The sequence below is a fragment of the Lycium ferocissimum genome, chromosome 10 (assembly GCF_029784015.1).
Source record: "Lycium ferocissimum isolate CSIRO_LF1 chromosome 10, AGI_CSIRO_Lferr_CH_V1, whole genome shotgun sequence".
Classification (NCBI taxonomy): domain Eukaryota; kingdom Viridiplantae; phylum Streptophyta; class Magnoliopsida; order Solanales; family Solanaceae; genus Lycium; species Lycium ferocissimum.
In genome coordinates, this window is record NC_081351.1 from 886,926 (window position 1) to 914,655 (window position 27,730).

The following is a 27,730-nucleotide window of genomic DNA, read 5'->3' on the forward strand; positions in this document are numbered from 1 at the left end:
GGCCTTTGTTTTGCCGTAGCAAATGTTGGGTCTTCCCGTCTACTTTGATCGGTGTCATCTTCGATGTGGGCATGGTACTCCCCCAGCACTGATCCGAGCTTTGAGTCCGGGTGAGTCCAAGTTATTTTCCTCCCTTCGGAAGGCGGCACCGGGTATCCAGGTGAAAGTGTCTTGTTATGCCCTTCATACTTGTTCGGTAACACGTTGTACTTGTTGCCTCGTTAAAAACCTTGTCGGAAAACCCTTTTTGGGACAAAACCGTATTTCAAGGAAAAAGAGAGCAACACGTGTTTTCAGGCCTAGACTCTATTTTCCATCATTTCTCGACTTCCCGCAACGAGAAGGTTAATGAGAGGATACGGGCCATACCTTAGCGATAGTATCTCTTTAGATGAGCCACGTTCCGATTGTTGCGCGGACGTTGCCCGTCCATCACTCTAATCTGTACGATCCTTTGCCCGTTATACCGGTTATCTTGTATAGGCCCTCCCCGCGGACCTAGCTTTCCTTCGTTGGGGTTGCGTGCGAGGTAACCTTTCGAAGCACTAAGTCCCAACTTGGAAATGTGCGAAAGCTCGATCTCCGGTTGTAGTATCTTTCCATTCTCTGTTTTTGTTACGCGCGGACAGACGCGCATTCGCGTAGCTCATCCGCGAGGTCAAGCTTCACAGCCATGGCTTCCTCGTTCGACTCCCCCTGGTATACCGAAACGGAGAGTCGGTTCGCCGACTTGCGGGGATAAGGGCTTCGGCCCGTAAACCAACGAGAATGGAGTTTCACCGGTGCTCGATTTGGATGTGGTTCTCGTAAGCCCACGGCACCTCCGCAATACGTCTCTCCAATGGTGCTTCGATGCTTGAGTCTTTTCCTCGCATTTTGGATTATTGTTTTGTTCGTGGATTCGCCCGTCCGTTCGCGCATGGGTGATACGGGGTTGATACGATTTTCTTGATCTTCAAACCTTCGAGAAACCGTTGACCTTGTCGCCCACGAACGGGGGCGTTATCACAAGGGTATCTCGGCAGGATGCCGAAACGGCAGATGTGATCCCATACTGTTGATGACTTCTTTTTCTCTCGATTTTTTCAAAGGCTGCGCTTTCAACCCACTTAGAGAAATGTCATATAAACAAAATAAAAAGCAGACTTACACTGGTGCCCGTGGTAACGGGCCCACGATGTCCATTCCCCATTTCATGAAAGGCCGGGGTGAGACCACCGAGTGCGGTAATTCCCGAGGCCGGTGAATCATGAGGGCGTGTTTACGAACTTTGTCACGCTTTCGGACGAAATTCTTAGTCTTCATCCATCCGATTCCAATAATAACCGAAATACGATGATTTTGCGGACCGAGCTTCGAAGACCGAGTGGTTGCCACAGTTCCTTCGTGGTTCTCTCAATACATATTCTCATTTTGGCCGGGCCCAAACATTTAGCCAAATAAAAAGATCGTCGATACACCGACCATCTACCAAGCAAAAATCGGTCGCCTTTGTCCTTAATGACCGCGATTCCTTTGGGTCATTCGGAGCTTGCCATCACCCAAGTAGTCGATGTGCACGTTGCGCCAATCCCAAGTTAGGCCCATTGTGTTTATCTCGGCATGTCCGTTTTCTGTAAGGCCGTGTTTGATAGCGACCGTGGACTACTTAAGTTGATTTCCTCCCGTCGACCGAGGATCCTAAATTTGCCAAGGCGATCGGCATTCGCCGTGCTCCTCGGATGTGCTGCACGGCTCATTCTGCTAAATCGGTGAAGTACCACTTGGGCTTTCTCGAGGTACCTCTGCATCCGTTCGTCCTTGACCTCGAAAACACCCCGTTCACCTCCGGGTTTGCGACCAAGAGCGAGTCGCGTCGAGCTTCGATGAATTCGGCTCCCATACTCCGAGCGCCTCCAAACTCCGCAATCATAGCCTCATACTCGGCTTTCATTGTTAGTCAATTTAGCCGGTTCTAATTGACCGTCGAATGATATCCCCGGCTGGACTCTTAAGGACGATTCCCGGCCGAACCTTTAAGGTTCGAGGGCTCCGTTCGTATACGAAGTCCAAATGCCCGTGATTTCTCCCGAGGTCGGCCAGAAGTTCCTTTTCGACCTCGGGGACCATAAACTGAGGGCAGTCGGCCACTCTAAGTCGGCCAAGATTTGGGATTTGATGGCCGTTCGGATTTATATTCGATGTCGTAACCGCTAATTTCTCCGGCCATTTTGTTAACCTACGGACAGACTCGGTTTGTGCATGATATTTTTCAAAGGGTAAGTGGTCACTTTAACACGTATAGATGGCATTGAAAATAAGGTTTGAGTTTTACGGGAGGCGCTTACCAATGCTAATGCCAACTTTTCCAAATGAGATACGGGCTTTCCGTATCCCCCAAAAGTTCTACTCACATAATAGACGTGGAATTGCGTGCATCGATTCTTCTCGGACAAAACGCCACTTACCGCTACTTTGGAGACAACAGGTAGAGGAAAAGCGGTTCGTCGTCGGCCTTCGGTGTGTCTGTGTGGGGGGAGTCAAATACCTTTTCGACTCCTGCAGCCTCTTGACACTCGGGTCCAAACGAAGTCGTTCTTTTTACGAGCAAGGAGAAGAAACGGTGACACTTGTCGGAGGACCTCGATATGAAGCGACTCGGCGCCACTATTCTTCCGGTGAGCCTTTGCACCCCTTTTATGTTGTTCACAACCTCGATGTCCTCGATGGCTTTGATTTTGTCGGGTTGATTTCGATTCCCCCCGTTTGACACTAAACTAAAAATTTGCCGGACCTTACCCCGAAGGCACATTTTTTTTCGGGTTAAGCTTCATGTTGTATACGGAGCACATCGAAGGTTTCTACTCGCAAATGCTTTAAATGGTCTCTTGTTTCCGGGGACTTAACAACCATATCGTCGATATAAACTTCCATCGTTTTCCTATTTGTTCTTCGAACATTTCGTTAACTAGGCGTTGGTAAGTTGCACGGCATTTTTGTCCGAAAGGCATGACGTTATAACGATAAGTCCTATAACGGGTAATGAAGGATGTTTTCTCTTGATCCTCACGGTGCATCGGTTGGTTATACCGGAGTAAGCGTCGAGAAAACTTAACATTTCATGTCCGTAGTGGCATCGATCATTCTATCGATGTGCGGCAACGGAAATGAATCCTTCGGGCACGCATTGTTTAAATCTTTATAATCGACACACATCCGAAGTTTATTACCTTTTTTGGGCACCACCACCACGTTAGCAAGCCAATCCGGTATTTTACCTCCGGATGGAACTGGCATATTTAAAAGCTTTGTTACCTCGTCTTTGATGAAGGCGTGTTTTGTCTCCGCACGCCGGGCCTCCTTTTTTGCTTCACCGGGAAAACTTCCCATCAAAATTTGAGTTTGTGTGATGCTATTTAAGGTGATATACCTCGTATCTATATGCGACCATGCAAAGCAATCGGCGTTAGCTCGAAGAAACTCAATTAATTTGCGCACGAGCTCGGGGTAAGCCCCGTGCCCGGAGTATACCTTCTGTCTGGTAAGAACTCGAACGGGATGATGCGCTCCGGTTCCTCATGGTCGATTTGGTTGCGTCCGAGTCGTCCGCATGACAAAAGACACAGGTATCCCGAAGTCATCCTCTCCGTACACCGGATCCGCCCGTATTCTTTGATTGCTATTGGGGGGCTTCCCTTCCGGTTATACCCCTTTCTTCGCGAGCTCTGGTTCTTTAGGCGGGCGGCGATTCCTCACAACGAACATCTCCTTGTCGCGGGGCGCTCACCGCGGATGGTTTTCACTCCCTCAGGGTGGGGAATTTCGAAGAATTGATGCGGCGTTGAAGGTACCGCCTCATGCTATGTATCCAAGGTCTCGCCCAATAGCGCGTTGTACTTCATGTCCCCTTCGATCACGTAGAACAAAGTTTGTTTAATGGCGGCTTCAATGTTCACGGCGGTGAGATCTCCCCGCTTTCGTGGTTTCGCTTGCCATATTGAACCGCCGAGTGCCGGGTTGCCGGGCGATCCGATCGAGCCGATCCTGGCCCCAATTCGTTCGACCACTCTCCATCGAATGATGTTGCACGAGCTACACAGGTCGATCAAGATACGTTTAACCTTAGTTTTAAAGATAAGTACGAAATTACCAACGCATCATTGTGCGGTTGAATGATGCCCTCCGCGTCCCCGTCGTCGAAAAGATGGAACCTCCCGGGTAAATGATCTCGGGTACGTTTTTCCCGAACAATGGAAATCTTTGTTCGCTTCATTACCGAAACCGAGGATGTCAATACCCCCCGACTATCATATTGATTATATCTTGGTGTTCAAGCCGGTTCGACCTCTCGATGAACTTCCTTTCCTTATAATGGTTTTTGGCTCACTCGCTCAATAGACCTCGGAGGTGGCCGTTTTCAACAACGGGCTACCTCCTCTCTCAACCGGCGGCAATCCTCGGTCTTGTGACCGTGGGTCCCGTGATATTCACAAACCATGCTCGGATCCCGTTGCCGGATGCGTCATGCCCCAGGGTTTCGGCCACCGCACACCGGGACACGACCGATGGCCGAGACAAGATCCGAGGTACGACGTTGAAGTTGTACTCCGAAATCCTTGGAGGGCCTTTATTCTTGCGTGAACTTTCCGGTGTCAACACGGCGAGCCCCGGTTAATCCGGCGCGCGTCCCGGCTGCTACCTCGACACCGAGAAGTGACTCGGGCCTTCCGCCTGGCTTTCCGACACAGAATTTGATCCTCCGGTGCGAGTATGGCCGAAACCTTTCTTTAGATGATTCGGACTTTGCTTCATAACCCCCTCGGCTTCTCGAAACCTCTTTGTCCGCCTTTAAATTCCGGGGAGAGCTCGGGCCGATCATCCTCTACCCGAATCTTTGATTCATACCGATTGTGGACATCGGCCCATGTTACGGCCTCGTATTCCGGAAATTCTCCTTCAACTTGGCCGAGGCAACCGAGCTTAGCATGTTGAGCCCTTTTTGTCGCTTGTGCGGCCCGTTCCTGCAGCACGGGTAATTCCATCCGTTCCCTGAACCGGGGTCACGAACTCCCTTAGTAACTCATCGTCCCTTTGAGTTATCCGGAAGATGTCGGCCTTACGGGCCTGCACCTTGATAACACCGGCATGTGCCTTTACGGCGTCGGCCCGGCATTTCGAATGAAGTGATCGAGTGCTCGGGTAGATGGTCGTACCATGTCGGCGCTCACTTCGACGAGTTTCCCCAAATTTTTTTTCGGCAATACCGACTCAATTTCATCTTCTTCCATATCATTGCCTTTTATCGGGCGCAAGTATATGAGGTCACGTGCTCGTCGGTCCGTGGTGCCATTGTACTTCGGATGTCGGGCATTTTGAACCTCTCTTCGGGGATCGGTTTCGGGGCCGCGCTCGTGGAAAAGGCCTTTGGATGTACCTTTTCGGGTCGGCCCCTTCAAGAGGTGGAGCTCCCGGTATACGGTCCACCCAGAATTGTGTCTCGACTCTCTTCTCGGTCGAATCCACCCGTTTTGCCAAAGTCTCCAAGCATCTTCGGGACCTCGGTGGAGGAACCGGCCCGAGAATCATTACTCTCGACCATCCGTGGCTCGTTCCTTCCAATTTCCACTTTGTACCCTTAGCCTTTTAAGCCCCGGCTTCCCCTTGTCCACTTTGCAACCGGGTAATCGCCATTCCTTGCTCGGCGATTCTTTGCTCTTTGTTCTACGCACATCTCGAAAATCGACGCAAATTAATGTCGTCATTTGGTGCCTCCTAGGTTCCTCGGCTTTGGGTCCGAGACAATGTGACGGAGTTATGGGTTCTTAGAGGATCGATGGCTGGTAGGGGCGGCATTCTCTTGATCCACGGTGTTTTGTCGATTGAGCCCCTCCCTCGAGTTAATGTGGTTCGGGTCGGCGGGGATTTGGTAATCCCCGTGGTTCGCTCCCCTCATTTTCTGCCACAATTTCGGTGTTATTAACGTGACCGGATTGTCCGACGTCAGCCATAGGCGTTACGATTTAGATGAGTTTGATAAAAATCAAGACTAAGAACTATTATCCTAGCCCCACGGTGGGCGCCAAACTCTTTATCCCGAAATCGGATAATCAATTAAATTTGTAAGTGGGTATAGGATATGTGCTTGGATCTTGGTATGTATGAAATGGAGAGAGTATATATTCAAGAGTTCTCTAGTGAAATGGCTAATAGTGGCGATTTGTTTGCGAATATAATCGCGTATGGACAGTATGGAGTACTTGATGGATTAAATCACACTATAAACTTGAACAAAACAGCCTTGGCCGAATTAGAAACTGAAGGAAAGATTGTATATATATGATCTATTCTATTACAAGTGTTCTTGGAGAAGTCAAGGAAGCAACCCCCTCGAGGGTGAGGATATGCCCATATTTATAGTGTAACTTCTTCAAGTCCCATGCAATTGTGAACCAATAAACTAACAATTTCAAGGACAGATGCGCACTGGATTTGGTGGGATTGGACGACGGCGCCATCGACACACGTTTGGCGGAGTGACCGTGACAAAGACGTCAGCTGGCGCGTAGTTCCCATTCACCGTTATTCGGACCAACGGCTATTCGGGTCATCGGCCACGAATGCTCGAATCGGAGGATGCGGCCGTTTCGATCACGGGAAGACGGACTCGTTCAACTCTGGTATAGGCGTTTTCCCAGAAAAGGGCCGGGTAGCATCCGGTGTGTTCTCGTCCCTCTTCCATCACCGGTGAACCTTACAACCGGTCGGGATCATATCCGGTTTTCCCGTATACAAATTTAGTGAAAGATGGTAGCAAGAACAAAGAAATGTTTGGTATTAGTAGTTGAGAATTTCTGAAATGTTTACATCGAATAGTTTCAGCTAAAAAATATCAGAATGAAGTAGTCTAACATTAGTCTGTTCTTGTTCTTCTTCGAGGTCCATTTTCACATTGGGGGATTCCAATGTGTCTGGAATTGGATTCCAAATGCTAATTAATTATGTGTTCGTTAATCTTTCTAGTTTCTTTGTTCCTTTTTTTTTTTTTTCAGAGTTATGCACTTAAGTTTATAAGTACTTTTTAAATTTACAATTTATAATTAACTTTAATAACATACTATACTATTCTAAAAAATTGCTTATCTACACCTTATACGACGGATGACTCAATTATACTAGCTTGATGCAAATTGAGCTGTGATTCAATTTATCTTTGTCTTCAGCTTTCAACCTGTTCAATTTAATCCTAACAAGAAAGCTAGGCATGCAGCAAGCCAACGATTGTATCAAGACATATAATTGGTGTTTAAAGAATATTTTTATTACAAAACTTATTGAAAGCTAAAACTACATAAATTAATTTTCATATAAGTTCTAGTGCAGGGGGAAATGGTAATTGTATTAAACTTTTAGTTTAAGATTTTGCAATATGAAGTTATATGTACATGCTGCCGTTGCTAATTGGAATAAGAACTTTAAAAATTTAGAAAAAATATAGAGGGAACAAAAAGAAGAGGAGAAAAAACAAACCATTCCCTTCTTCTGGAGTAACTGATGATATTGTCGTGTAGTAGTGTTTGAGACTTTATGTATTTTATTTCAATAGGGTAGAGTAGGTTTAAGTTTAAATTATAGCCCTCTCTATTTAAATTCACCCCAAGGCAAAGTATAAAGGTTAAAAAATCTAATGCTATGTATAATAAATTTTGATATATAAAATGTATGTTCTACATTTATTTGGTTCGGTTCGGTATTTTTTATAAAACAAATAACTCGCCCTAATTATTCGATACGATTATAAATTTATATTGAAACCTTCGATTTCGTTAAAGAGAACCTAAAAATCGGTTCGATACGGTATGATACGATTCGGTCGGTTCAATTGGTTTTTGAAAAACCATTGACACCCCTAAGTCTACTCCAAAATCAGTTATACGAGCACTTCGCCCTGAAATAGGTAATATTTAGTATAGTAACATAGTGATTATCATTATGGTATTTTACCGTTGGTGTGCTGATAAATTAGCGAATCGATAGGGATATGAGTAGTTGAAAATGAGTTTAAAAATAATAAAATCGATCCTCTCATATTTAGTACGAACCAAAAACGAGTTGAGTGACGAATAACATGAAACCCACTTGTGAACCGTAGCCTATCCATTTCTAGAGAGGGTTATATGGATTGATTCATATTTGATTCGATTTTAATAAATTCCTCATCACAACTATTTAAAATTGGACGAGTTTGTCGGATACTTGAAAATTTTATTCATTTTGCAAACACTACCTGCCACAACATATGCACATCACAATAACAAAAAAGATTAAAGGACACCAAATTGAGCATGATGAAATGAAAGTTCGTATAAATATATTATGTCGTCGTAGAGTTAAAGCAGTTAGAGAAGTTGTTGTCAGACCCAAATTGGGGACCATGAATTATTGAGTTTTTTTTTACATTAATGTCACCTCACAAAGGCCATAGACTAGTATTTTCTTTTCTGTATTTAATTAATTAATTAACGTATTATTGGCTTTGGTCCAAACTCTCTGAGCTACTTCAAGACTTTCGAGTCACCCGATTTTATCTTATTTTGGTTTAACCTAAAAAACGTCTCGATAACACTTAAATTCTCAATTCACATTTATATAATTTCTATTATTTTTTCTCATTCTGATGGGAGATTTATTTAAGATGAGTTTCATATTGAATTGCCTTTCGAGTTCAACAACTCAGCTTATTTAAAAAGTACAGTATTTCCGACTTAATCCATACAAGTTTAAACAATTCATAATTAAAGAAATCAAACAAAATATACGGAAGGCCATTTTTGCTTACTATTTTACTCTTATATTGCCCAACAAGTATATATTATTGTAAAAATTGGTCATGGCTCAAATATATGATCAAACGAATGCACCAACATAACTCGTACTTACTGTAGAATTAATTAATTTGCACCTCTTCGGTTATGCTATCCAGTTACTACAAATAGAGTAGAGTTGTCGATGGACTTGGGTTTTATATATATATGAACTAACTCGTTTATATTCCACAGACAAGAAATTGACTGCCTGATTGCCATTTGATCAATTGATATTTGAAAGTGGACATACAGAATAATTTGATTTTTTTGCTGGCCTTACTTTACTTATTTACAGTGTCTTTATTACTTTCTTTTTTTAATAAAATTAATCATGTTGTCCGGCAATTCTTTGTCCAGGTTCACAAGGCATGGTCTTGCTTAGGTAATGTAATATGGAATTAAATAACGTTATTCCTCATAAAATTTTGTCAGTTCATTCATCTTAAAAAATGTATCAATGGCGGCCCTGATTTCTACTTTTACTTTTATAATCATGATGAAGACATGCTGGATGTATATGCAGTTGACAGTTTCTAAAAATTACACAATATGAATGGGAAAAAGAAGAAAAAAAAAAAAAGAAAAAAAAAGTAGTTTCGATCAACATGATTTGGTACTCTTGTATAAATAGGTGCAGAACCAACACGGAAATTATGTTGTATTGCTTAATCCTACTATAACTTAACAACCAAAAAGCTCTCGTCGAACAGTTTTATTTTTGTTTCCAAAAATGGTGGATATTCAAGGCTACTTGATACTATTCCTTATTGGGCTATTTTCTACCTTATTTCTTAAACATGTTGTGTTCCGTTAACGAACCACTTGTCATCTTCCACCAAGCCCGTTTGGTTTACCGATCATCGGTCACTTACACCTCCTATCTCCAACACCTCGCCAGGCCCTTCATGGGCTCTCGGCGCGTTATGGGCCTTTAATCCACATAAATCTTGGATCCGTCCCTTGTCTAGTAGTTTCATCACCCCAAATGGCCAAAGAAGTACTCAAAACTCATCAAACTTTTCTAAACAGACCGCAAACATCAGTGGTCGATTACTTAACATATGGTTCACAAGACTTTTCCTTTGCGCCTTACGGGCTTTATTGGAAGTTCATGAAGAACATATGCATGAACGAACTCCTCGGTGCACGAACATTGGACATGCTTCTTCCTGTAAGACGCGATGAAATAAAGTGTTTCATCGAACTACTCTTACAAAAAGCGAAAATTGGTGAAGCAATAGATATTGAAGCTGAGCTTCTCAGGGTTTCTAATAATGTTATTTCAAGAATGATAATGAGTGAAAGGTGTTCGGAGGACAACCGTGAAGCTGGGAGTATTAGGAAATTGGTTCACGATATTGCTGAACTAACTGGGAAATTTAATTTGTCGGATTATATTTGGTTTTGTAAAAATTTGGATTTGCAAGGGTTTGGAAAGAGGACAAAGGATGTACATAAAAGGTAGGTCTTTTTCTTTTTCTTTTTTTGCCCGTCGGCCGAAATTAATTATGGGCGCTAGCCAAAATATACAAAACTTATACACTGATTATGTATATTATATGTATATTCATGTATATTTTGTGTATATAACGTACATATTATATGTATATTTATACTTAATATACAAATCATATGCATTTGCTGGCTATTATTCTTTTGAGCGATCCAAAAATATAATTACCCAGGTTTGATAAGATGATGGAGAGGATCATAAATGAACATGAAGAAACAAGAAGGAAGAGAAATAGTCAAAGTAAGGATGGGGGTGAAACTGTAGTGATCAAAGATTTGCTTGATATTCTACTTGATATATCAGAGGACGAATGCTCAGAGATGAAATTGACCAGAGAGAATATCAAAGCTTTCATCCTGGTAAGTTTCTCATAATTTCGTCGGTTACGCTGATCCTTTTTGGATAACTGTTTAGTGAATGACTTTTTTATCTCTCTTGTAACTTATAGATCTTTTAGACCACGGTCTAAAGATTTCTTTTGAGCAATCCGAAAATCTCATGCGAAAACGTTAGACTACTTCTAAATTTCGTATACGTTAAATGACAGTCTAATATTTTGTTTGTCCCAAGAACTATAGTTGCACAACTTTAAAAATAGAGACAAAATCTAAGTGATTGACCTAAAAAGGGAACATTTATGTAAATAAGTTGTAGTCGTCTGTAGCTTACTAGGAAAATGCTTATTTCAAAAGAAAAGGCACAAAATTAAGTACTTCCTCCCACCCCAAATGCTTTGGTGCTCTACATTTTCTGAGAGTCAATAGTATTAACACAATGTTGAAACTTGTTTGTCAAAAGTTTTTAAGCGAAAATTAACATGAACATTAAATTATAACTTCATTATTAATTTGTCTGTTATAGTTAAATATTTAGAAAGTTCATAAAACACAAAAAAAAAAAAAAAAAAAAAAAAAAAAAAAATCAAATCAATTCTTTTACAATAGATAAAATATTTGAGGATTAGTCTCAGTCTGTTGAAGAGAAAATGACCCATCTGAGAATTATTATGATAGTTTGAATAGTTACTGTTGCAACTAATATTTTACAGAACATGTTTCTTGCTGGGACGGATAACGCCGCTATTACAGTAGAGTGGGCACTAGTAGAGCTTATCAACCATCCAAACATTATGCAAAAAGCTGTCCAAGAAATTGATTTTGTCATTGGTAAGAATCGACTTGTGGAAGAATCGGATATCTCAAACCTCCCTTACCTCCAAGCCATTGTTAGAGAAACTCTTCGACTAAACCCTGCTGGGCCTATGATCGTAAGACAATCGACTGAAGATTGTTGCATTGGAGGTTATCACGTAGCGAAAAACACTAGGCTAATAGTCAACACGTGGGCGATTAATAGGGATCCCGAATATTGGAAAAATCCACTTGAATTTATACCAGAAAGATTTTTGACCCAAGTGGGGGAGGGGAACGCGAAATCCCAATTGGACGTAAGGGGACAACACTATCACTTTTTGCCATTTGGCACTGGGAGAAGAGGTTGCCCTGGAATTTCGTTAGCATTACAAGTAGTTCAAACAAGCCTTGCTGCCATGATACAGTGCTTCGAATGGAAGGTTCATGGTGGAGTGGTAGGTAAAGTTGATATGGATGAAGCACCTGGCATTGTTCTTCCTATTCCTAGAGTTCATCCTTTGGTTTGTATTCCAGTGACTAGGCTGAATCCATTTACATCAACAACATTATCCGTTTAGATTTATTATTGAAGATTGTCGATATTTGTCGACGGCCAATAAGATCACGTTTCATGTTTGGAGGGAGGCAAACCAGTGTACCAATTGTCTAGCAAATGAAGGAACACGATCACGAAGAGGTCTTGATACTCTGGAGTAAAGTACTAAGGATATGGAGCTTCTTCTCCTAGCAGACTTAAGTTATGTTGCTTATATAAGTTTTTAAGGTCTTTATTTAGTTTGTTTTTCCAGTTCACCAAAACGAATGTGACAATGTTATTATCGGAGATATATTAGTTTCTGTTTCACTTCACTTTTATGTACTTGACATCTTTGGTGTAATCAATTCATGGTTGACCTTACACCTCACAAATGCTATCTTGCCGAGAGAGGTAATTAGCGTAACAATGATGATTTTTTAAAAATCTATATATATATATTCAATGTTATCTACTCGTAACCATCTATCTTTTGGACATACGATGATTCTTTCGCGATCTGTGATAAATTACAATGACCAAGTAGTTGAGAAAGATCAAAGAATGACAAAGGGATTTATTGAAAGTTGGTAGCAAGTACAAAGAAATGTTGGTGTTGAGGACTTTACTTCATTCGAATGGTTTCAGCTTTAAAAATATATCAGAATGAAGTGGTCCAACATTAGTCTCTTTTGTTCTTCTTCGAGGTCCATTTTACATCGAGGGATTCCAATGTTTCTTATGTTTTGGTTCGTCTTTCTTAATTTCTTTGTTATTTTCTTCTTTTTTGTTATATCCACTGAAAAGAGTTAAAGAATCATTCTATTATAAGCATATTTTGGTAAACGTATGACCTGATCAAATTAGGATACCAAATCCCAACTTATATAGCGTACCTTTTTTTATTCATTCCCCAAACAAGTCAGTTTTTTATTTAAAACGGTTTAACTTCAAAATTCTCATTTTATCCTTACTGAGATAATTTATAGCACACAAATGTCTCGACTTGTTTTTACCACAACTTTCAAAGGTGTCTCTTGCTTTCTTAAGCTCCGTGCCTATCAAACACTAAAATTGGGATGGAGGGAGTATATTCTTATTCACTTCCCAAACTATACCTCAAACTACAATATAATGAAAGAGCTCTTCGACCAATAGTCAATTAACAGAAGCCATATATAACAACGACGAGAGTAACGTAGATCATATCTGTCAACTGCGATTATGGACAGAAGTTTTGTGCAATTGAACCACTTATCCTTGGCTTAAAAAACCTCCCTCACCCACCAGGTAGCAAACATAAAACAACACGACATTCTGCAATACTCACAATTACGTTGACAAGATAGTTGAAAGACAAGGTAAAGAAATAATAAAAGGATCGTGGGTGATTGGAAATTCTTTATCAACTGCTGCCACCACCAAAGAGATATCCCAGAGAAGATCCACCACCAGGGGCTGCCTGGATTTTGGTAGATGGCCGGTCCTACAACAACGCAATAACCCTAGTTAAAACCAAACAATTTTCCCTAACAAATGATATATGATTAAAAGAGACAATGGAACCCAGAAAGATCAGGTTCCACGCATATATATGAGAAGGTATGGGACGGCAGCTCCTTGAAGAGCAAATTATTCAATTAGTTTTCTAGCCAAAGCACTTGTATAGTTTTCTAGGTGGAAAGGAATTCTAAAGTAGCAATCAACTGTCACACAGATATGCACCTTAAATCCCTCAACAATTCCTTAAGAAATCAGTCGCAAAGATCAATTGCTAAAATCCAAAGCTAACAGAAACTTCACAACATGAGAGTTACATCGATGGAGTATGCTTGCAACTTATTCATAACACGAAACACATGACGTGAAACCAGCCAATGGTTAACATCAGCTATCAACAACATGGCTCAAGCTCAACATTGCAACTACAATAACTGCAAACAGAAGTTAATACTCTCTATTTGGGATATTGAAATAATGCTAGCTAGTTTAAGGAGCCATAGTAATTGTTATATTGATTTCAGAATTTAATATATTATTCTTTTATAACAGAGGATGGAATCGAGATATAGTTCACCCCATTCTGGTTCTCCATCACTCCTCCGCCCCCCCCCCACACAACACCTTAAAGGGGGAAGGTAAGCCCACCGCTGATCCCGCTTTACCTTTGCCTACCGTGAAAAGAGATTCCCCTATCACGAGAGGCCCTCCCAGCTCCCAAACGTGCCTTTCTATCAATCGAGAGAGGTACATAAAAGAAGAGCAACTAAACTGTGAAACTAAAAGCATGGGAAAAAGAAAGTGGTGAAAAGTATACATCTACTAAGGACCCTCATACTAGAAGACAGTTGATTAAATCGACAAAATGGAAGAGATCTCCTACAAGCCAACTCGAACCCCCCCCCCCCCCTTCCCCCTGGGCCCTTTAACAGAACATTGTATGTAAACCACTTTGCCTCGGTTGTATGTAAACTACCCCCTCTATCTGAAAAGTGGTAAAGAATAACTCTTTGGGGTCTAATTTTATTTCTATCAGTACAAAAAACAGGAAGGGGTTTGAATTAAACCTCTGCACTCCTAATTCAGTCTATAGGTTTTGGTTAGTTATCTAGCTTAGGTCCATCAATCAATCTCTCATAAACCCCGAAGCTGAATCTATATGCGGCCGGCCAAAAATTCCTTGTAACCCTCTAAGAGGGTAAGGGTAGTGCGGCTTAGATTCTATAAATTCAACTTGCATTCAGCTTTAGTTAAGCCCACATCCATTTTAGTAGAAAAGGATCTTTTATGTAACCCAACCCATAAAGAGTTTTGTCACTTGATCTGAACCCATTTCTTCTATGCCTATGATTGTTTAGTGATGGGTTTTCCCCTTTTAAAATTAGGTTTCTATCCCGTGTTGTGCTAAGCTCGTTTCTCTTTTTAGGTCTTACCTTTTGTACTTAAGATATTGCATACCCTACAAGTTATTCATTATCCACACGTCATACATCTTTCATATAGGATGATCTTAGAAAGCACCTAAGTGTTGAACATTTGCACGATACAAGTAAACCAATCGCTCTAGGTTAAAAACTAAACGACTTTCTTAAACTAATACTGCAGATCAACATCGAGGTGGTTGTGATGCTTCCTGTTGAGTACAGGACACAATTCCGACTTGAAGTTCGTTTACACAGTATGAGAAAGACAACTATAAAGAATGGGACTAAGCAACTTTTTTATATTTCATTCTTCAATATAACATCAACATAACAATAACATTATAAAGCAATATAGGCGTTTATCCCATCCATCCACAGAGAAACACACCTGCCTTAAAGTAAAAGTTCACTCACTTCTTTATTCAAAACAAAAAAACATTCTGAAATGAACCCACATATAAAAGTGGGCTGGTCTGCTCATTATTTGTGTTCGTACATTTTTTCATTATTGCAATACATGTAAGACCTCCACTATACTAGATATGGAGAAGCTTCGCGCCGGATGGAACACGACGCTTCGAACCATAGAATACTATTGCTGGAATGAAACAAAGCTTTGGAACAGAATCGTGCTTCTTGCTAGGCCCTGATGGCGGAACTGGCATTTTAGGGGGAAGAAAGCGCCCCCTTTTGCGACAGAATAGAAGCTGAGCTTTCCCTCGCATAGCTCGATTTAGAAAGAACACAAAAAGAAGAAAGAAAATCATTTCGCGGATTCTCGCCATCACTGCTGGAAAACAAATTTTTCTGTAGGCATCCATCGGGTCCAAGATTATGTACAGCTGCAGAAACTGAATCGAAGGGGTTGGTTGAAAGGTAGGGATAGCGTGATTGGCCGATTGGTTAGAAGGTAATGATAGCATGATTAACTAGTTCTGGGTCTCTTGGATGATGGGCCAGAGCTAAACGCCCACTGAACATCATTTGGATGGGCTTGGATCCTTTGCATGATTTCATAGGCCTTTGACGGGCTTTGAATTTGGACAGATCTGGAAAGCCTTGGGCTTGCTTTGATGATAGGTAAGCCTTTTCTTCGCATAGGCCTTCCCTATAGTACTAGGACTAACACGCTAGGCCGAGCAATCGCCAAAGCTTGCTTGTTAGTATAAAACTAACGAAACCTCAAACCAACCAATATCACGACTGCTCAGGCATATTTAGTTTTTTCTCCTAAGATAAAAGCTTTCAGCCAAGCTTGTCACCTTTATAAACCTCTTCACAAATTACCTAGTAACTTTTAAAAATGAATTTCCACTAAGGTAAAGTAAAATAAAAGGAAGATGAAAAAACTACTACACTAGGCTAGGAAGTACTTGTCTATTTCGCGTGCCCTTCCTGTACTGACCTATACGGTTGTTAACGGACTGACAGCGTCAGCTGGAAAGGAGCTTTTCGGGATAAAATGAAAACTTGATTCAAAGATTTCCCATTCCTTAGCCGAAAAGAGATGTTGCCATGAAATAGGGATTAAGTGGAGCATAATTGACTGGAGAGTCGTGAAAACACTTCGTTCTTCCATATTTTGGACCTTAGCTCCCTGGAACATTATTTTAGCAATAAAATATGGAAGAATTTCAATCTTAAATTAAAAGATTATGTATGGATGGTCTGATGGATGGTCTGAATTGTCTAAACAAGAATTTTGAATAGTGAACAACCAGTTTAGATATTCACAACCAAGAAATAATGGATTCTCTTTTGGCTAGGAAGGCTAGAATTCCAACAAGCGTATATTATTGAATTCACCCAACCCTGACTCATTGTACTAGTTACTGCTATAGCTAGTGTTGTATTGCTAGTGAACTTACAGAGCGAGCTGTAAAGGTAGAAAAAAAAAACATATCAATCAAGAGATAGTGGCTCGATTTTCTCTTAAGCAAGGACGGACGACTGAGGATTGGCCGGGGAGAGTCGTCTGAAATGCTGATACCATTTTATAAATAAGTTAGTAAAAAAAGACAAGTAGAAGCCAGTGAAAGTGAAGGAGGAGTAAGCAAGGTAAGACGAAGCCCTAGGCCTAAGGGGAAGTATGTGAACAAGTACAGATCACATAGTTTTGTACTGATCCGCTTTCGAGCTGTCGAGTGACAATTGGCCAAGGGGTCCTTTTTGCTTTTACAAGGGAAGAGATTGTAGCTGGGTACAAATAGGGAAAAACGAGAAGGCAAGCACACGGGTTGTACCGGTCAGCTTTGAGTTGTCGAGTAACGATTACTCCATCTCTTAAGAAAGGACGTGAGGGGCTGGCTTATAATAAAGGGGGTACTCTCTTCTCTGATGTGCGCTATATTATTGTGTCCTATTCCTTACGGAGTGATCCGGGATTAAGCCACGTGGCGATAACCCGCCAAAAGAAAGGGGGCCTTTCGTACAAAGATAATTATTCAGCACACTAAAATCTAGTCGATAGGGTTCCATATTCATGAAAAGCCAAGGTTGAAACATGTTATGAAACTAAGGCAACAATTATTTCTAATAATAAGAAAGAGTTAAGCGCCTCCAAGGCCTATAAATAGAAACTTCTTGAAGTCTATATTTTCAAAGAGAAACGTAGAAGTCAAAAAAGAAATGCTTTCGGTAACACTTATTCCAACAACACTAAAATGGATATCGTCGGAAGACTTGCAATAATTCAAGAATCAATTCAAATCCGTCGAAAACGAAAAAGAACAAAGGCAACACCTACCTCCCATCAATCCTGCACTTGTGGCTGCATCCATGCAGCAGATCCGGGACCGCATTAGCATCCTGGAAGACTGGAAACAGGCCCTCCTGCAATAACAGGAAGACCTAATTGTGGGTGTTGTCATCCGTGGTCGCCAGGGAGACTAGAATAGAAGAGTTCGTCGACTCTTTTTAGTTTTATAAGGTTTAAATAAGTGTCTATTGACGCAAAGTAATGTGTTTCTTCTTTTTCTTTGTTTGGTGGAGATCTACTCCTATCCTAAAAAGATTGCTTTTTTTGGGTGTGTTTGCATGTATCACTAGTAGTCTTCAATGCTTTCGTTGTTAACTTTGTAATGATGTGTTTAGTTGCGTGGCTGGTCTATGTGTGTATGCTTCCCTATTTGATGTATTCCCATGTAACGGCTATTAATGAATAAAAAGTATTGATCTGCTTTGTTAAATATTCCGTATGTATACGTAATTAATAATCCCAGAGGGAATCCGGATCTTGAGATTAATTCCTTATGTATACGTAATTAATAATCCTAGAGGGAGTCCGGATCTTGAGTGAACCTCAAAGTCATGCCAGCCTGGAGTTATTTCTTTCTATGGAAAGCTTTTATATTAAGACCTAATCTAAGCATTAGCCATTTAAAAAGATGGATTTAGGTTTCCGAGGTAGAACAAAAACCTCAGCGAAGGTCACCGAACACGAACAAGATATGAAAGATGTTATAGACAGCGGACCACTTAAACTACTCAGTTCGAGATTGTTTGCTATTGCTTATGCCTCAGCAGAGAAGTAAAGCTCTGCTCTCCTCTCTCTCTCACGTATCTAGTTCTATAGCTTAATTTTGGTTTCCATGTCCCGGGACCAAGACATGTTCTGGCTGGCATGGCTTTGAGGTTCACTCAAGATTTGAATTCTCTCTGTGATTATCAATTACGTATATAAAAAGAATATTTAACAAAGCAGACCAACATTTTTTATTCATTAATAGCTGTTACATGTGAATACATCAAATAGGAAGCTTACACACAGAGACCAGCCACACAACTAAACACAACATTACAAAGTTAATAACTTGAGCATCAAGACTACTAAGGATACGCACACACACCCAAAAAAACAATCTACTTAAGATAGGAGTACATCTCCACCAAACAAAGAAAAGAAGAAACACACTACTTTGCGTCTACAGACGCTTATTTAAACCTTCTAAAACTAAAAAGAATCGACGGACTATTCTATTCTAGTCTCTCTGGCGACCACGGATGACAACACCCATAATTAGGTCTTCTTGTTCTTGGAAGAGGACCCGATTCTCGTCTTTCAGGAGCTAATGCGGTCCCGGATCCGTTGCATGGCTGCAACCACAAGTGCAGGATCGATGGGAGGCGAGTGATCCCAAATCCGCGTGTTCTGTCCTTTGTTCTTTTAAGTTTTAACGACTTGAATTGATTCTTGAATTGTTGCAAGTCTTCAGTCGATATCCATTTCAGTGTTGTTGGAATAAGTGTTACTGAAAGTGTTTCTTTTTTACTTCTACATCTTCCTTTGAAAATATAGACTTTAAGAAGCTTCTATTTATAAGCCTTGGAGACGCTTAACTCTTTCTTATTATTAGAAATAATTGTTGTCTTAGTTTCATAACATGTTTCAACCCCGACTTTCATGAATATGGAACCCATCCACTAGATTTACTGTGCTGCATAATCGTACTCCAATCCGTACGAAAGGCCACCTTTCTTTTCGCGGGTATCGCCACGTGGCTTAATCCTGGATCGCTCGTTAAGAAATAAGACACAATAATATAGCGCACATCAGAAAAGAGAGTACCCCCTTTAATAGAAGAGAGGCCCCCCGCGTCCTTTCTTAAAAGATGGAGTAATCGTCACTTTCAGTAAAGTCGACCGACAACCCGCGTGCTTGCCTACCGTCTTTCCACCTACTATTTGTAACCATTTACAATCTCTTCCCTTATAAAAGAAAAAAAAGGCCCCTCGGCCAATCGTACACTCGACAACTCGAAAGCGGATTAGTACAAAATCATATGATATGTACTTGTTTACGTACTGCCCCTTAGGCTTAGGGCTTCGCCGTACCCTACTTACTCCTCTTTCACTTTCACTGGCTTCTCTACTTGTCCTTTTTTTATTGGCTTATTTATAGTATTGTGTCATGGCTTCTTTACTTTCACCAATTCTTATCTGACCTTTTGCCCTACTTTTTCTTGAGTCGAGGGTCTTTCGAAAACAGCCTCCCTACCTTCCAAGGTAAGGGTAAGGTCTACGTACACTCTACCCTCCTTTTTCACTTTCAACGCTTCTCTACTTGTCCTTTTTTTATTGGCTTATTTATAGTATTGTGTCATGGCTTCTTTACTTTCACCAATTCTTATCTGACCTTTTGCCCTACTTTTTCTTGAGCCGAGAGTCTTTCGGAAACAGCCTCCCTACCTTCCAAGGTAAGGGTAAGGTCTACATACACTCTACCCTCCCCATACCACACTTGTGGGATTATACTGGTATGTTGGTGGTGGTAATGGTGGTATCAACATTTGAGACGACTTTCCCCAGCCAATCCTCAGTCGTCTGTCCTTGCTTAGGAGAAAACCAAACCATTATCTCTTGATTGTTCTGTTTTTTTCTACCTTTACAGCTCGCTCAGTAAGTTCACTAGCAATACACTAATACAACGCTAGCACTAGCTATAGAAGTAACTAGTACAATGAGTCAAGGATCAGGTGAATCCAATAATATACGAATTCAATAATATACGCATGTTGGCATTTCAGCCTTCCTATCCGAAAGAGAATCCATTATTTCTTTGTCGTGAATATTTGATCTGGTTGCTCTTGGTTGTTCACTGTTCAAGAATTCTTGTTTAGAAAACTCAGATCATCCATACATAGTCTTTTAATCTAAGATTGAAATATTTCGATATTTTATTGCTAAAATATTGTTCCATGGAGCTAAGGCCAAAAATATGAAAGAAAGAAGTGTTTTCACAACTCTCCAGTCAATTATGTTCCACTTAATCCCTCTTTCATGGTAACATTTCTTTCCGGCTACGGAATGAAAATCTTTCTCCTCTTACATGAATCAAGTTTTCCTTTTATCCAGAAAAGGCCCTTTCCAGCTGACGTTGTCAGTCCATTAAAAGAAAGGTATCAAAAGATAAGTCGATACGGGAAGGCACGCGAAATAGAGCACAGCTGGATAGGGCTTAAAAAAAAACAGTTCAACTTATAAGCTAGAAAAGAAAAAAAAGTTGGGGTAGCCCAACTTATTTTTTTGGGCTTATAAGCTGAAAAGCTGCTTTTTTTTAAGCTAAGCTAAACGGGCCAACTTATTTTTTTGGGCTTATTTTAAGCACAAAATGGCTTATAAGTTGGCCAGTCAAACACTCAAAAAAGCTGAAAACAGCTTACAGCTTATAAGCTGTTTTCAGCAACTTATAAGCTAAGCCAAACAGGCTCATAGACAACTACTTACTAGGCTAGGATGGTAGTTTTTTCATTTTCCCTTTATTTTACTTTACCCTAGTGGAAATTCATTATTAAAAGTTACTAGGTAATTAGTGAAGAGGTTTATAAAGGTGACAAGCTTGGTGGAAAGCTCTTATCTTAGGAGGAAAAGCTAAGTATGCCCGAGTAGTCTTGATATTGGTTGGTTTTGAGGTTTTGTTAGTTTTATACTAACGAGCAAGCGCATTAGCCCCATACTACAGGGAAGCCTATGCGAAGAAAATGCCTACCCATCATCAAAGCAAGCCCAAGTTCATTCAAGAAGGCCCCCCGCCAAAGGCATATGAAATCATGCAAAGGATCCGAGCCCATCCAAATGATGTTCAGCGGGCTAAACCCACGTAGCTCCAGCCTAGGATCCAAGAAACCTGGAACTAGTTAATCATGCTATGCTTACCTTCTAACCAATTAGCCAATCACGCTATCTTTAACTTTCAACCAACTCCTCCATTCAATTTCTGCAGCAGTATATAATCTCGGACCCTATGGATGCCTACAGGAAAAAAAAAAATCCGGCAGTGATAGCAAGAATCCGCAAAATGATGTTCTTTCTTCTTTTTGTGTTTTTCTGAATGGAGCTACGCGAGGGAAAGCTCAGCTTTCTACTCTACCGCAAAAGGGGGCCGCTTTCTTCCCACCCAAAATGCCAGTTCCGCATCAGGGCCTAGCAAGAAGCGTAATTCTGTTCCAAAGCTTCGTTTGATTCAAGCAACAGTAGTCTATGGTTCGAAGCGCGTGTTCCATCCGGCGCGAATCCTATCCATAACTGGTATAGCGGAGGTCTTGTATAAAAATCATGAAAAAATGTACGAACACAAATAATGAGCAGACTAGCCCACTTATATATATGGGTTCATTTCAAAATGTTTTTTTGTTTTGAATAAAGCGCGTGAACTTTTAGTGTAAGGCATGTGTTTTTCTCGGTGGATGTAATGCCTATATTGCTTTATAATGTTATTGTTATGTTGATGTTATATTAAAGAATGAATCTAAAAAAAGTTACTTAGTCCCATTCTTCATAATTTTCTTCCATACTGTGCAAACGAACATCAAGTCTGAATTGTGTACAGTACTCAACAGGAAGCATCACAGACTCACAGTCACCCCGATGTCGATCTGCAGTATTAGTTTGAGAAAGTCGTTTGGTTTTTAACCTGTATCATGCAAATGCCCAACACTTAGATGCTTTCTAAGATCATCCTATATGAAAGATGTATGACGTGTGGATAATAAATGACTAGCAGGATATGCAAGATCTTAAGTACAAAAAATAAGACCTAAAAAGAGAAATGAGCTTAGCACAACACAGGATAGAAACCTAATCCTAAAAGGAAAATACCCATCACTGAACAATCATAGGAATAGAAGAAATGGGTTCAAAAATACCAGATTAATGTGTAAAAAAACAGACTTAACTAACTATGACACATGCATATCATGCGCTATATGGGCCACAATTTCATGCACTATAGGTAGATAAGTCTTTTTTTTACACATTAGTCTAGTACTTTTGGAGGAAAAAAAACAAATCATTTACATTCACAACTCTTTATAGACTTGACCCGTCCAAGTTCATCACAACCCTCCCATTTGACACCTCTAAGATTTTTATGGCGAGCAAATGGATGGATTAGATTAAATTTGATCGGATCCACAACAGATGGGTTGAAACTGCCGCAGCAACTGATCAGTTTGTAAACTAGGTGCCTATAAACATTGCAGAATCAAGTTTAACACTGTCACCAACAACAGCAAGCAACATCTAGCCGGCTTCCCCACCTTTTCCTTTTTAAACAACGGGACCAACAAATAACGAAATTTAAATGGGGTCAAATTTGATAATCAAATCAAGCCTACAAAAGCATATAGCACTCCAGGTTTAGATCTCTATAGTTTACGATGCGATCACTCTAAGTCTATCATAGATATTGAAGCATTGTTGAATTTACACCCAGATAGCCGCCTTCATTTCAGAAAATGGATGGACATCAAGAGTTACACTTATTTCACATAGTTAACCCTTGCTAATCTATAGATATCTCTATCTAGTCACATAAGCAACCTTGAAAACTTAGTAATGCATGGGTTTAACTAAGACTGTTATGAGGGACGCCTCGAGCCTTATAACCCTCTACTCTCATAAGCAAATACCTCTAAGGAATAGGTACTAAATACCTCTTGGGGAAGGAACTGATACCAAATTTGAGGAGTTTTCAATCTGGTCCTACCTCACATGTGATCCTTTCCTTACCCGTTTGGCCTAGCTTCTAAACTTTGCTTATTTTGATACGCATTTATGTCGAATGTTAAAATAGATTTTCGGAGAATTATAGTAGCATGTTCATGTTCGGCCAACTCATTTGAAAAGCATTTTTGTTAGTATTATACAAACAATGTCTGTTGACTGATCTTTTCCGGAAGTACTTTCAATTGTCAAACTATGAAAAAGGACAAAGATTCACTTCATGATTAGTATTATCTAAATACATAAATGATTTTAAATATTAAATAAAAAATTTAATTAAGCTTTTCAATTTTATATCTTAATCAATATAAACTCAAAGCGATATCATTGGACACCATATGTCATTCATTACTTTTTTATATCACTACTTAATTTTTACAATCCTTACTTCTGTCACTACTTAATTTTTATGTCATTAGTTATAGTATTACTTACTTTTTATATCATTGCTTAATTCTTAATTAATTACTTAATAATATCAAAAATACATCATCCAACATATGTTGGGTCTTGAGGAATAGTTTAGCAATTATAAACTCTTGGTAGGTACTTTTGTCCAAAAAAATTTTTTTTTTTTCTTCTTCCAAGGAAAAGCTACAAACTGTTGCTTCCTACGCGAAGCAGAAAAACAAATTATGTTACTACTCGGAATCATTTATCAAAGCTTGGCTAAACACCTCAACTTTGTGCAATAAGTACTTTCTTTAAGCAATACTAGTTTTTTTTTTTTGAGTAAATTCTTTAAGCAATACTAGTTTCCCAGAAACTTGACCAAACAAGCAATTACACAAGCATAGCAATGAATTTTTCGAGCATTTCAGAGGACATTATAATAATTGCGCATATATACATACCGTGATAAAGTTGCCTGTGTTTTGACCATCTGCCCTGACACTCTGAATACCTGCTGGAACCTGCTTAGTAGCATCAGCAGGAGGAGCAGGAGCAGCAGCAACAGGCTTTGGAGATGGCTCTTTATTTATTGGCTGAGCTTCACTTTGAACACCCTGGGTAGTTTTTGTGGTTGATTTTGGAGCCTCACCGTCCCCAAACAAGTATCCTAATGAACTCTGTCCTCCTCCACTGCTAACTCCACGACCCATATCTTTGTGTCTTTCCTGTTAGATCCACTAATACCTAATTCAAGCCGGATGATAGAAATGAACCATGAACGTCAAGGATAACATTAAGATCCTCAAAGAAGCACATAGAAGATGAAAAGCAGCACACCACAAGGAGAACTAGTGCAAGCAGAGCAGACAGTCAAAGCACAGAAATAGAGTACACCAATAAATATGACACTGTTGCATAGAGCTGATCAATCTATCACAAAGAAAAAGCATCAAAGATACTAGAAAATCTAACTGCAACTATATAAAACTCAACCATCATGCTGGTTACAGGCTTCGGAAGTCCACATGCATCTAAATATCATCTAGAGCCACTTCCAAGAAAGATGCTTATGCTTTAACCCCTCATCAGAAAAGGCATGAATCATTTAGACAACAGCGACACTGTGCCTCAAAAGCATAGTGTCTGGAGAGTGGAATTTCACAGCTATATCACTATGGAAATGGGGATCAGGGTGTATTATGATAGAGTGAAGTATTTTTGTTGGTAACAGGAAGTTCAGGCACATTTTTAGGAGGCTCAGAGCACCTTATTTGAAGCACAGTCACAGCCACAAGAAGAAAAAGAATAACAAATTGAGCTTCCTTGTGCTCCTTTAGTTACTCTACCCTCACCTCCGCCTACCATTCATTACCCATCACAAGCGCTTACCTTTTTTCCAAGGATTATTGGGTTTTAGTTTAACTATCTTGCTGGTCTAATCCACTGTATCTCTTTTTTTTAATCCACTATATCTCTTAGCTTCCAAGTGTTCAGAGGAGGCATTGAACACTATAAGGAAGTGCTAGGTAAGTTATGTTGATGATTTTTACAAAAGATAGGCTCCCAGTCAGAACGGCGAGTAACACCTCACATGCCACTTTATCAATCATCTTTCCCTCCTTTGGATTCAATCAAGCAGAGAGAAGAGGTAGCACCACACTATATACTAGTCCTTAAACCAGTAAGTTGCACTGCTTTAGAGATTACTACCCTTCTCCTCAGTGCTTCGGCAGTTGTTAAGCTCCCTCTAGGCTCAACATCTTCTCTAAAACAACCGCAAAACGTCTTGACAACTTTCCCATTAAAATTGCAAAAGAGAGACCCCAGTACATATCAAACTACTTGGACTTCTCCAGTCTTTGACACCGATAAAATTCGTCAACACCTTCCTTAAGATCTATGCGTTAACATAACCTCAACGAAACCAACAACTGGAGGAAGCCCACCTTCCCTTCACACCTAAACACCCTTTAAGTCCCATAACCCCAAACTCTTCCCAAATCCATAGGATCCTCATCACTCACATCTCCCTTTCAAACTCAGAAATTCGATAACTATAAAATCCATCCACTGCGCCTCAAACCTAAATTCCAATTATATGAAATCCTTTCTATCTGTTCCTCTGTAGTCCAATCTGAGAGTTGACCAGGAAACCACCAAATTACATTGGACCCTTGTGGTCCGGCCCTTCCCCGAACCCCGCGCATAGCACGAGCTTAGTGCACCGGGCCCCCTAGACAAAGAATCTACAACCACTGCCATTTACATTTTTTATTTTTTTTTTTGGATAAGGTACTGCCATTTTCAATTTTGAAGCAAACGTTAGCCATTAAATTGACACTGCTTCTGTTGTCATCATCAGTAGTTGATTCAAGCTTTTGGATTCAAATAAGCCAGAATTAAGGATGTGTTTTTCCAATTTTCTCATGTTCGGTTGGTCAGAATATTTTGAAAAACGTTTTTTTCAGAAAAACAAGTTCCTTAAAAATGAGAAAAATGACTTCCCTAATGAAAGTAAGGAGAACAAGTTCCACAAGTGGCATTCCACATTGATTGTCTCCTCCCACCCTCGCATCTCATCTTCACCCCCCACCCCGACCAACCGCCACCACCACTCACCACCCACCCCCAATTTCACCCCACACCCACCACCCATAGTATTTGTCTAGATTATATTTAAATGCATTTAGGATAATATTTTTTGCTTTCATAGTGAACACAAGAAAATAAGTAAAAAAAACCACGTATTTCCGGGAAAACATTTTCCTTCATACCGGACACACCCTAAAGTTAAATAGTGAATCAAAATCTCATAATTATGACAGAAAAACTTTTTATCACAAAGAGGAAAAAAAAAATCAAAATCCACAACCAAATCATCAAACAAAAAAACACCATAAATCTCTTAAAAAAAAAAATCGACAGCTTAGCTTAGCGACTTTCCTCAAAGCTACAGCATATATACACATGAAAGCTTCCTTAATTGTTCTTAGTGACGTGAAAACCGCTCATTAAAGTGAATCAAAATCTCATAATAATAACTAAACAACTTTTTATAACAAATAACAACAAAAAATCATTATCCACAACCAAATCAATAGACTTAAATACGCGACGGGTATTATAAGTGTGAGAGTGGCCTTGCTGCCACTGAGATTCAGTCATTTGTCGTTTCCGATTCGTCCAAAAAAAAACCTTAAACACCATAAATTCCCCAAAAAAAAAAGAGAAATCGACAGCTTAGCTTAGTGAATTTCCTCAAAAACTACAGCATAATATACACATATAAACATGAATTTCATAATAATAACTAAACAACTTTTTATCACAAACAAAAAAGAAATAGAACATTATCCACGACCAAATCAGTAGACTTAAACACCAATAATTCAGTAAATACGCGACGGGGTATTGTGAGTGTCAGAGTGGCCTTGCTGCCACTGAGATTCAGTCCTTTTAAAAAAAATCCCAAAAAAAAAAATGAGAAATGGATAGCTTAGCTTAGTGAATTTCGTCAAAACTACAGCATAATATACACATATAAACATGAATTTCAATATATTTGTAAAGGGGAATGGAGAACTAGGGTTTAGAAATTGGGAGTTACCTTTTGTTCTCGTGTTGATGAAAGAAGGTAGTAAATGAAATGTGATATAGATATATAGTCACAAGTTTTATAATTGCTCCATTCACCGACAAGTAATTTTGGTGATATTATTGCAAGCAAATGGGTGTTGAAATTAAAGGTTATTGTGGGACAGGCATACAGAAGGAAAAAAATAAGTAGCCGTTTGTCATGAATAACCACACTCTTTCCTTTCCAATTTATACGAGATATTTGGTAGGTAAGAAGTTTAAAGAAAAAAAAATGAAGGAAATTCTAGGCT

The 27,730-nt window shown here is 40.0% G+C and overlaps 2 protein-coding genes across 2 annotated transcripts; one reads left to right on the forward strand and one right to left on the reverse strand.

Moving 5' to 3' along the window:
• The first annotated feature begins 9,423 nt into the window (after positions 1-9,423).
• On the forward strand, positions 9,424-12,419 carry LOC132035394 (cytochrome P450 93A3-like). Its single transcript, XM_059425650.1, has 3 exons — positions 9,424-10,304; positions 10,529-10,715; positions 11,405-12,419. Exons 1-3 carry the CDS (start codon positions 9,829-9,831, stop codon positions 12,065-12,067), a joined length of 1,326 nt encoding a protein of 441 aa, XP_059281633.1. The 5' UTR covers positions 9,424-9,828; the 3' UTR covers positions 12,068-12,419.
• A 758-nt stretch (positions 12,420-13,177) lies between these two features.
• Positions 13,178-27,604, reverse strand: LOC132035395 (protein SPIRAL1-like 1). Its single transcript, XM_059425651.1, has 3 exons — positions 27,451-27,604; positions 24,305-24,587; positions 13,178-13,510 (listed from the first exon to the last, which is right to left on the reverse strand). The coding sequence occupies exons 2-3, from the start codon at positions 24,551-24,553 to the stop codon at positions 13,430-13,432; spliced, it is 330 nt and encodes a 109-aa protein (XP_059281634.1). The 5' UTR covers positions 24,554-24,587; positions 27,451-27,604; the 3' UTR covers positions 13,178-13,429.
• Positions 27,605-27,730: the final 126 nt, after the last annotated feature.

Excerpts from the sequence above, each read along its gene's own strand:
- LOC132035395 (XM_059425651.1), bottom strand. The coding sequence starts at position 24,553 with ATGGGTCGTGGAGTTAGCAGTGGAGGAGGACAGAGTTCATTAGGATAC. Across the intron at positions 13,511-24,304 it reads ACACAGGCAACTTTATCACG|GACCGGCCATCTACCAAAAT; the intron begins GTATGTATATAT and ends GCGTTGTTGTAG.
- LOC132035394 (XM_059425650.1), top strand. The coding sequence starts at position 9,829 with ATGGCCAAAGAAGTACTCAAAACTCATCAAACTTTTCTAAACAGACCG. Across the intron at positions 10,305-10,528 it reads ACAAAGGATGTACATAAAAG|GTTTGATAAGATGATGGAGA; the intron begins GTAGGTCTTTTT and ends ATAATTACCCAG. Across the intron at positions 10,716-11,404 it reads ATATCAAAGCTTTCATCCTG|AACATGTTTCTTGCTGGGAC; the intron begins GTAAGTTTCTCA and ends AATATTTTACAG.